At 39.4% G+C, this 11,648-nt stretch overlaps 1 protein-coding gene across 1 annotated transcript in view; it reads left to right on the plus strand.

Moving 5' to 3' along the window:
* The window catches only part of LOC145403271 (hemicentin-2-like), a 177,709-nt gene extending 167,209 nt beyond the window's left edge, over positions 1 to 10,500 (plus strand). The window contains exons 8-9 of the mRNA XM_080275086.1: positions 117 to 253; positions 10,388 to 10,500. Of these exons, the coding sequence (XP_080131212.1) occupies positions 117 to 253; positions 10,388 to 10,500 (250 nt within the window). The remainder of the gene's footprint in view (positions 1 to 116; positions 254 to 10,387) is intronic.
* The last annotated feature ends 1,148 nt before the right edge of the window (positions 10,501 to 11,648 follow it).

The following is an 11,648-nucleotide window of genomic DNA, read 5'->3' on the forward strand; positions in this document are numbered from 1 at the left end:
TTATCATCAGGGGGTAATGAAACTAATGCGTGTGATAGTACATCATATTTACTCATACTGTCAGTGTGCTGGCTTTGGTTTATTGGCTAACCATGCCCCTGCCTCTCCCTGCACAGCTTGAAGACTGAGTTGAGAGGGTCTGTGGCGCGGTCATGGCTGAGAGTGAGTAACGCGGTGAAGAAGGACTCTGGCACCTACTTCTGTAACATCACCAACCTTGCCTCTGCCAGTGTTACCATCCACGTTGTCACAGGTGGGTGGGGTTGGCGGGAGGAGAGGAGGGTAGGGAGAGTAAAGCGATGTAGAAGGACTCCGGCATCTACTACTGTAACGTTACCAACCTTGCCTCTGTCAGCGTTACCATCTACATTGTCACAGGTTGGTGGAGAGGGTGGGAGGGGAGGGGAGGGGGAGTGCATAGGTTATCTGCTGGAAAAAGAGGCTAATTCTACTATGATTTAACAAACGTGTAAAAGAAAAGGATAGAAATGAGGAAAACTCTACGACACTCACCACAACTGATTAAACTGCAGGAAAAATATAGATAAAAGTGCCAAGCTTGTTAGAAAGAACTAGCATGGAAAGTTTATAGAGGAGGCAGAAGAGGAACCTCTATGCACTATGTAATATCTGTTCTACAGATCTGTAAGTGAAAAGTAAACACATTCGCCGAATGTTCTCATTTAAAAAAAAAAAAAAATCTCCCACTGATGAGCATCACTTTAACCCGCCACCTCTCGGTCGATTTTTCACCAATGAAACCCCCCCAATCCCGGCAGATTTTCATTTTTTTTTTTTTTTGGCTCAAACTTCCACTTTTTATGAGAAACATTGAAGAATACCCCCAAAAGTGCTCACCTGAGCTTATAGGTGAGTTATAAAGGTGTCCCTGTGTACACCTAGTACTGTCTTCTCTGGAGCCACACTGCTGCTGTCACGTTTTCTATAGTAGGGGTAAGTATGCAGACCACTCAGAATAGGTAGATATTTGTTCATTTGGTACGAATTTATATGTAGTACAAGAATATATTGGTTTTCACACGATAATATAGGCAATATAAGCATTATTTCACTCACAGAACACATCAACATTCCGCACCTTCCTTGGCGACATTGCCTCCTCATCACTTCTGCTCATTTCTTCCTCTGGCGCCACATAATCTTTGTCCTCCACATCATAATCGATTGGGGGAATCACTCTCGCCTTGAATTTCATCATCAGAGAGACCGTGGCACGACTTGTCTTTACTGGCCAGGTCACCGCTAACTGGTGGGTTGCCGAGACACTGCCGTGTGGGAGGGGGTCATGTGGGGTCAGGCAATGTCGCTGCCTGGCGGCGGGTAGAGGAAGGTCTCCCATATATGCCTTCCAAATATCACCTGTGAAACACAAAAAATGTGCAAATGACAGACCTCGCAATTGCAGAACATACCGGTACATCATCGGATCTCAGCATGAAAAAATGTTGTGATGTACCCATACATCGATGGTATGTGGCAGGTTAACCTGAAAATAAACAACACTAAGTTAGTTATAACCTAGAGTCTAAAAATATTTGTCAAGTCGAATTTTATTGGTATCAGTAGTTTTTGCATTAACCACTGTTACCAGTAGCTTGTTCCATTTTTCCACTATGAGAATATTAAAGCAGTTTTTCCCTGTATTACTGTTGTATCTCTTGCTATTGAGTTTCCATCCATTATTTCTAGTCAGTGTATCGTTCTGTACTTCGAACAAATTATTATATCTACATCATCAAATTTGTGAAGATTTTAAATACGTGTATTAGATCTCCTCTAAGTCATTGCTTATTCAGAGAAAACATACTCAGTTTCTTTAGCAGCTCTTCCTGGGGTAAATTTTGCAGTGATGGGATCATCTTTGAGGTTCTACGCTGCACACTCTCGAGCGTATCTTCATCTATAGTACAATTTAGAGACCACTGCTGTACATAGTATTCTAGGTTTGGACAACCTAGCAACATATGATGCTAAGACATTATATCAGGCATTTTATGATCAAAGTTCCTTGTGGTATACCTATGGCGTCTGGCATACATTTTCGCCAGCCCTTCCTACAGCCAGGCATTCCTGAGAAAATAGTCTGTTTTTAAAACTTTATATCTCAGCTAATACTTAACCAAAAAATTAAAAGGGTCATAATACTCACCAGTCCTTCAACTTCAAGCTGATTGCAGCAGATGGTCCATGAAGTGCGTGTAGGGAGAGTGAGTGGGGAAAGGGGGGCATTTTTTTTTTCTTGCCCATCCGTATGCGTGGCAGAGGTGACACAACTAAGGCTTAGACTAGCCTTCCACAACAATAACGCTTCCAGAAGACTGCGGTCCACCATAAACACTATTTACTTGAAAATTTTCCAAAATTGTGGCATACTTGCTGCTGGGAGTCTGGTAACCTTAGCAACGACCTTAAGGCATCCTGCTTGCTTGCCTCACCACCACACTACGGTACCTTACACACACACACACACACACACACACACACACACACATGAAGATGTATGTTTGACTTGCATTGTCGCTCGATTCTAGCACTGCTGTGTCACTAGAGGTCTGGGTATTACAACAACTGCTGCAAATACTACTATTATTAGTACTGCTACTACAACTACAACTACTACAACTATTACTGCTACTACAACTACCACAACTACAACTGCCACTACTACAACTACTACTATTACTACCACTACTACACATACTACCACTACTAAAACTACTATCACTATTCTTACAAGTAGTAGTAGTACTAGTACTACTACACAAAAAACTAAAAAAAATATTATGAACAAAGTAGTTATTCACATATTGTCCACAATTGAAAATATTTACCACTATGACATTTTTTTTTTTTCCTGTTCCTTTTTCATCATAACAAATATGTATACACACGAAAACTTTCAGTAAAAAATAACGCACTGACTTCATCATGAAACAAACTTTCTGCTTCCATTATTCAAATAAATATACACAGAGCAGTAAAACTATTTTTTCTAATTACACAAAAAACCAACATAGCTACTGAACTAACACTAACTTATGCGTATGACCCAGACTTCTACCACTCAGTCTTTGAGTGGAAGTCAACGAAACAGGTAGTGCAAGATGAGTGGGAGAGGCTAGTGTAGTGGTAGGTTGCATGGATATTTCCACAGTAGGCCTGGAGTCACGCCCTGGTGTGAGGCTCAGGCTGAAGTGTTTCCTCCTCCCTCCATGCTCCATCCTCCCTTTCTTCAATCCCTACCTCCTCTTCCATCTTCTCCACTGTGTGAATATCCAACTCTGCAGGATCATCAGTATCATCTGACCCATTTCCATCATCAGAAAAGGCTGATTATCATACAGAGGGAAAAAAATCGCCTCACAGTGGAGAACTCACAGTCACCCTCCTCATCTGACGAGTACATTTCCGCACTCAGCATGGTGAGGTAGCTTCCGTCAGAGGAAGAGTCACTTTCCCGACTCACAGATGGTGATGAAGGCAAATCCAGTTGTCTCCCTATCACGCTATCACTAAGGCCTCTCCTTTTCGGCTCTTTAGACTCCACTGGTGCTGAAGTTGGCGGCTGCAGGCACTCAGCTGTGGGTCTGGACACAGGGAAAATTTTGTGTGTGGGTCTACCCATGATGGAAGTTCAGGTAACTGAAGCATGACTGGGATGTGTCATGGAGGGTTGCCAGTGGCTGCTTGTGGTGGAAATAACCAGCTGAATATTCAAGCAATGGCACAAGTTACTAGATCATATATACATGTCACCTGGACAGCCCTGGGCTGACATGTATACATGACACCTGGATGCAATGGGTTAAGCCGAGCATTTTGTTTCTTTTGTTGCTGGCTGCTAAACACTATTATGACGTTTTGAGGTCATTACTGATAGTAACCTCTTGATTCTTCTCGTCCTTTACTTCCATCAGTGGGGTATTGAACGTGCGATATTAAAATATAATTTTTTTGTTGCTAAATTGCATTACCTAAAATTTATCTACATTAAATTTCATCTACCATTTTCCACTCCAGTTTAATAAATTATGCAGGTCGTTTTATATGGATTCACAGTCTGCTTCCATAATTACTTGCCTCCAATCATCATGTCATCTGTGAATTTTGCAATGTCAGTAGTGATTTGATTTTCTAGGTCATTCATGTAAATAATGAAAAGAACTGGTCATATATCTGACCCTTGAGGAACTCTGCTTGTTATTTCAAGCCAGTCAGACGATCTGCCGTTTATCACTACACGCTGCTTGTGATTCATCAACCAGCCACCAGTCCATAAAATAATGTTGGAGGGGTTGTGAGCTTTTACTTTTTCTAGTAGTCTTCAATGGATGACTTTATCAAATGCTTTCTGGAAATCTAAATACAGTAAAAGCTCGATTAACCGGCATCCGATGCATCAGCACATCCGTTTAACCAGAACGCAAATTCGATCCATAATGGGATCGAAAACATGCCAGATACCAGTCGTTCCCCTTTAATTCTTTATTAGTTCTGTACAGTACAGGGTAAAGTAGTGTATGCAGCTAAGTTTTCAAAATTATTTTGGCCTGTAACATATATTAAATTTTTCTTTAAATAATTTTTGGTAATGTTTGCTGGTCTGTGTTCAGTCCAGTACAATTTCTTTTGCTATCTTTTTGTGTGTATTGTAGTGTATGTTCACGATCACTAATTTCTGCTCAGGGGTGCCCCCTTCGTACCCCCATATACCCAGGGAAGACGGGAGGGGGGGACGAAACGAGCTCCACCTGCCTCTACCCAAGCTCACAACCCTCCCCCATACCCCTACCCCTCCCAGTCCTCCACTCATCATTCTTAACTGGCAGTTACATCTCAAGCTAACCTCATACTCTACACTCATAGTCACATAACTAATACACAAATATAAAACACCAGGACATGTAAAAAGTATATAATATAACTATGAACATGCTGCAGCAAGAAATTAAAGCATTATAACGTTGACAGTAAAACAAAAACGTTAACAACGGCCATCCCAGGCCTCATGCGTTGGGTGTTTGCATGCGTCCGTGTCTGTGCCTGAGTGTTTGGGTGTGTTTATGTCTGTGTTATTCAGTGTGTGTGTGTGTGTGTGTGTGTGTGTGTGTGTGTGTGTGTGTTTGCAGAGCAGTGCACCCAACAGAGGAAGCCTGAGGTGGCCGTTGTTAACGTTTTTGTTTTACTGTCAACGTCATAATGCATTAATTTTTTGCTGCAACATGTTGATAGTTATATTCTTTTAACATTTCCTAATATTATTTGTTTGTATTATTAGTTTGACCAAGAGTGTTAAGTATGAAATCAGCTTGAGATGTAACTGCTAGTTAAGAATGACAGGTGGGATGGGGGGTTGGGTAGGGGGACGGTGGGGAGCTGGGATAGTGGCGGGTGAAGCTAGTTTTGTCCCCCCCTCCCCTCTTCCCTAGGTATTTTGAGGTAGGAAGGGGGCATCCCTAGGCAGATATCATTGAGTGGTAGTTTACCTGCACTGTATTTTACCTGTACTGTATTTAATACTGAATAATGTACTTTATGAAATAAAGTCCCAGATTTGGTAGCTTCATTTGTTTGACCTCACAAAATTTCTAAGAGTAACATTCGATTATCCAGAAAATTCCATATCCGGAATGGAAAAATCTCCATGCATTCTGATTAATCGAGCTTTTACTGTAGATGACATCGGAATATATTTTTGCATCCCAGTTATCGTATGTGTTTGTAAAAAATTAAAGCAGGTTTTTGAGGCATAATGTAATATTACAAAACTCATGCTGATTACCTGTTACAAGATTATGCATACTGAGGAACACTATTTTTTCTCTAAAACTCCCCCCCCCCCAAATTTTGCTTTTTTACTGAGGCGCATTTTTTTTATCAACATTTTTAAAGATCAGTCATATGTCACTGAGCTTCCATTGATTAGGTGCTCTACATTCAGTTAATAATTTATTGACTGTTTTAGTTATAAGAAAGGATGATTGTTACATTCATGCAGTATGTGAGGAGACTATCTGATCTGGGCCAGTTCATTTATTTGGGTTGATTTTCTAAAGATAAACAAATGCTTCGTGTCCTGTCTCTTCGTTGGTTGATAACTTATCTCCTTCAAGAAAACCGATTGAAGGAAGGGATGTTTACACTTTTTTCCTGTGTGAAAAGACTGTGAAATGAGTCATTCAGTAATACTGCAATTGCTTGGTTGTCATGGACGAGATCGCCTTCCTTCCGAGCTTATTCGAGGGCATTAACTATTCTTTATATTTTTCTTAGTCGTTACATAATGAAAAAATAATTTAGGAATTGATATTGCTTTATGAGAATTTTCGCCCTATAGTCTCGTGAAATTTCTAAATAATTGGTACACACTGTCACTGCTGTTTAAATACTGGGTAGGCTACTGTCATCATGCTTTCCTGTTTATAATGTGTGGGTCAGTACAAGATCATTTCTTGGTCTTTCTGGGATATGTACCAGCATCAAACTTTTATATGTAACATCACAGGTTAGGCTACGAGATTGTGGAAAATACTTTCCCCCAGAGCAAGTATCTTGTCTTAGCAATAGTTGCACTCCTATCCATTTAAAATAGTTGCCCCTGTTGAATGCAGAGGAAAATCCCAGAGAACGGTTATTACTGATTTGAGCGGTATATTAACTCAGAGATTTAGTTCTTGTTCTCGTTAGTAATTCTTATTATTAGTAAATTAAATGCCACTGCTTTTAACCTTTGTGGACAACTATATTGTAGATACGTGTATATACTAAGGAACTTTTTATTGTCATGACGGCGCCTGCATGATAGGATGATGTGGTATCCTGACGGGAAAACGGAGGAAGGTTTAACATATCTTGACAGAGATAAAGTGAATATTTGGCTTTAGTTATATTCAAACTAAGATTAACTTCTAAGGTTGGATTGTCCTAATAAATTTCATGAGGTAATTCACTCTCTCAGGTAATTCACTATTATTCATTTGTAGTTCCTTGAAACACACAATGGTTTACTTCACATATGTAAATACTTTGGAGCTAAATGGCAAGTCAAAATAGTCTAGTTTTAACAACAGTCCTAATCAGTTACCGAAAATTTAATCCACGTGAACATGGAAAAATATTTCACAACAATCTTATTAATATGATGACGTAATGCTAATCTACTGTCTAAACTAAAAGGTTATCTACTCCTTATCATCATCATCATCACCACTAGCAGAGACATCATCATTATGACATTTTCTCCCTCCTAAAAAAGGGTTATGATAGTACCCAGAAACAATAAAGACAGCGCATGAGGCGGGAGAATTATCAACAGCATGCCTGTGAAACGGGCCACACACGCATTCTAACATCATTTAAGCCTCCGCAATCCTGGCTGCATCTCACAGTCCTCACAATTTATACATATTGTTACGTCCCCACCCCACACTGCCACAGGCTCCAACAGCAGTAGTCCAGTATAGAAAGGACGTTGCCCAGTGCGTTGTTCTTCCTGTGGTCAGCCTTTAGGTGTACAGCACACAAGATCAGCTCAGGCGTTGTATATAAACACTGGCTTCTTACGTTCACTGTCTTTATTCTCCAAATAATTACACTTAATGCCTTCTAACTTCACATCACTATTCTCACAAGCACTGGAGCAATAGAAACTTTACTAACTGCAATTACACTTAATGCTTGACAACACTCCACCATTTTCACGAGTACCAATGATATACGAACTTCAACACTTCACTGTTTTCACAAGTACTGAAAATATACAAACTTCACTGCTCTGACACTGCGCTACACTCAAACTGAACTGAAAACCGACTAAAACTTGCTCTAGTCTCCTCTGCATCCTTATAATATAAGTTTGCATTGTTCTAGAATTATCTATATTTTTCCACAGTTCTGGTGTATTCCAGAGAGAGAGCACAGTTACCAACTCTGAGACAACCAAAACATGCAAGGGTTTTCTTACATTACATAACACTGTAAATGATTTACCATTCAAACTTAGTTTTCAATTACATAATTTAACAAATAACACATACTGGTATATGAAATATAAAGAAAATTAGCACAAAAATTAATGTACAGTTTACGAAATAACTACGCACATAAACAGCAGGCAAACTGGCAACTCTGACTCGTACCGGTACTGGAACTACCGTACGGGAAACGCCGAGAAGCTTGTCGAGCACCTAACTGGAAAATCCCGCATAATTGAACCTCACATACTACAAACAGACGGAAACTACTACTGGATTTAATTTGTAAGTATTTTCGTAACTAATACATTCTGCTTACCATTTGATATTGACCACAGTACTTTTTGACAACACTGACTAATCGCACCTTACTTTTTAGTCACACTAATAAATGAAGCACATCTGTAAAGAAAAAAAAATAATTGTGAAATGAAACCATCACTTTGGAGGCATAAATGACGTGTAAATGACTGTGTGTGGACGTTAAAATTTAACAGTGTCGCAACCTTCAATATCACACCAGTAATGCATTTATTTAATCTTTGAATTACGTGATACTCTTTATGGATGATACTTGCTATTTCCAGACGATTTTGTTCACTTCTTGAAACAGACTACTTCTTTCACTACCACAGTGCTCTGCTAAGCTGAAAAAATCATCTAGTACATTTATTTTAATCTGACAAACATCCTTAATCCCTTTTAGCTCAGTTGATGGCCAAGTGTAGTTAGACTGAAGGGAAAACTTGAGTAGCCTACTAACCAAGTAGACTCATTTCCTACCTCATAACTAAGCTTCAACGAATTTCATGTACCCACGAGTTGGTAATTTAGCTTCTGAGGACAGCTCACTTCCCTCAGGGTATTTGAACTAAGCACATTATAATAGCAGCAAGAAAGAAATCTGCAAGACGTCGTCTTTATGCATGGAATAAAGAGGGGGCGTTCCCAGAATCTCACTAAAGGATTGGAGGGGATGGAGGCGCAAATACTGAACGTGAACCCAAACAAAAGTACAAACCATATATATAATGAACATCAGCATTAAAGGAAACTATAGGAACGGATTCCTTATGAACCGATACAGATACAGATAAAAGTTACATCTCCCATTAAGATTTATTTGGTGAATCCAGAATTCAAGTAGATTATGTAGTTTCACATTAAATACAGTAGAAATACACGAGCCTTGACAAATTGCATCTTTATTGCCAGCAGCCTGCTATTGTTTATGACGTTGCTTATGTCACTTGTGTTTCTTTTTCCTTTGAAGCTACAGTTCCCTGAAAACAAACCAGTGTTGGGCTGATGCATAGTTGTACAGTCACTCAAAAATGAAGTGATGCACCTCACTAGCTAACCCCTCTGTGTTTTGTGTGGTAACACTGCAACCTTTACAGCTTCAGGTGATTCAAGTTGGGCTTGCAATACTATGCCTGAGTGAACCCTGGTTGAATTTAGTTTCACTTCCTGATGAATTAATTTAGCTATGCCGTGTGTGAAAATGCTCTTCTTAATATTGCTTTGTATATTAAATAATCGCATCATAGTGCAAGTACCAAATCATTTGACCTCAGTAGATAATCTAATGTTGAACTCTTTCATAATGTAGCAACTATTATTTGCATTAAAACACCATTAATGGATACACAAAAACAATGGCGATGTCATAACTGCCAGTGACTTCCAGGTATTCCTCCTACAATTCAGACGATGGGTTTGAGGTCTCGGTCGATTTGCCTGGTCCTTTCCAAGTGATCTTGGTGCTACTTTTACAACGTGCAACTTGAACGAGCCTTAGGAACAGAATGAGAAATGGCGAGTCCCTCTCCCCTCATAGGATATAGAGATGCCAAATATTATTTAATTACAATTACTTAAATGGTGAATTACTTGAGAAAGTGAATTACCTCATGAAATTTACTAGGACAATCCAACTTAACAAGTATTGTGGATATTAATTATGACGTACTAGTCAATTCATGTAAGAAGGCAATGAACAGTGACTCTTTATACCCAGTGAACTTAGTCAAGATTTTCAAAATAACTCAACAAAAAATTGTGGTGATATTATTGTCCCCATCTGTACAGTAAGGAATTTCTTGGCTTCTTCATAGTATAACATCAACAACAATAACAACAACAACAGCAACAACAACAACAACAATAATAATAATAATAATAATAATAATAATAATAATAAAAATGGAGGATACAAAGATCTCCACCTACTGTATGGTAATGGGTGGAGATCGACATTTCCAATACTCGTCTATTATCTTAATTCTGATAGGCATGAATATGAAATATCACTGAACTGATAAGAGAGGCGTTATCTGCATTTCCTTGTATCATTTAATCTGGTGTAATGGTGTGGTTTGTGTACCCAACAGACGACTACCCGGCGGCCATCCAACAAGGCTGGAAGTTGTGCTGCTGGAGCCTTGCCCTGCCTGCCTCCATCCTCGCCTCCCTCACCGCCTCCTGCTTCCACCCGCACAGATAACCTCACCACACCCATACCCACACCCAGCGACGTTTTACTGCTACCTAATGTATGTGCCCTCAGTTGGACTTCACCCTGTATAGATAAGCTCAACTGCATTTGCTGTACAATCACACGCTTCAGTATTTTGTCCCCAAGTCTCCTTACTTTAACTTATCCCTACTCCAATGGTATCAGTTTTCTACCCAGCAGTTGGTAAACGTATTTCCCTCTCCTCCGGCCTGGATTATGTCTGTCATCCTGTTTTGTTTTATTTCCGTTTCCCTTCATACAGATTAGCTCAGTATATTTATCCTCGTACCTGTCATCGTTTATTGTTTCCCTTAAAACTTATGCATTTAATTTTCCTGTTGGTTTGAATTATTTCCCTCTTCTTGTTTCTAGTTATTTCCTCTTCTTTTTTCTTCTGAACTAGTATAAATTCCTCTTCCTTTATCAACAAGTCTTTTTTTTAGCTCCTCTTTTAGTTTTGAATATTTCAAGGCTATTTCCCCCCTGAAGCTCATTTATTTCCTTCTTCTTCATTTGATTATAATCATTAGTCAACTTGTTTCCATTTAATAAACTCGGTAAATTAACATCATATTCTTCAGTATTATGCTGTTATCTCCGCCTGGGTCGAGAGATTTCCTATTCCTTTGGTCTCAGTTGCATTCCTCCTTTCTCGTGCACTCCAGTGAACCGCTTCAACACAATGACGGAATTTTGTGGTTTATTCGTGTTACCTGGAGTTTGATTCAGCTCAGGAGAGACTTTTCAAATTGGAGTAGTGAGATGTTACTCTGTATTCTCGTTGGCTAAGGAAGCTCCCCATCAGCTTTCCCTTACCACTTTATTTTTGCATATCGCTCGTTATTAATCCCTTATGTGTTATTCTTGTCTTCTGTGCTCATGTTAGAAAGACATAGACAATATACATACGGGCGAGCGGCAAAGTGCAGTATGGAAAGTAAATCACTAGGGAAAAGGTGTTAGGGAACTCCCTTAACCATGGAGAATACCAGACGTAGACTTCATTACCCCTTTCCGTACTAGAGATCTACCCTAAGTTTAACCAAATGGTCTGGCTACATTTATATAAGCTATAAAAGATGTCAAGGGAGATAATGGGATAGGTTCATTTATTTCTGTACCGTATATCTAGTAAA

The sequence above is a fragment of the Coenobita brevimanus genome, chromosome 60 (assembly GCF_032717465.1).
Source record: "Coenobita brevimanus isolate Jiangsu-jjx chromosome 60, ASM3271746v2, whole genome shotgun sequence".
NCBI classification, from domain to species: Eukaryota; Metazoa; Arthropoda; class Malacostraca; order Decapoda; family Coenobitidae; genus Coenobita; species Coenobita brevimanus.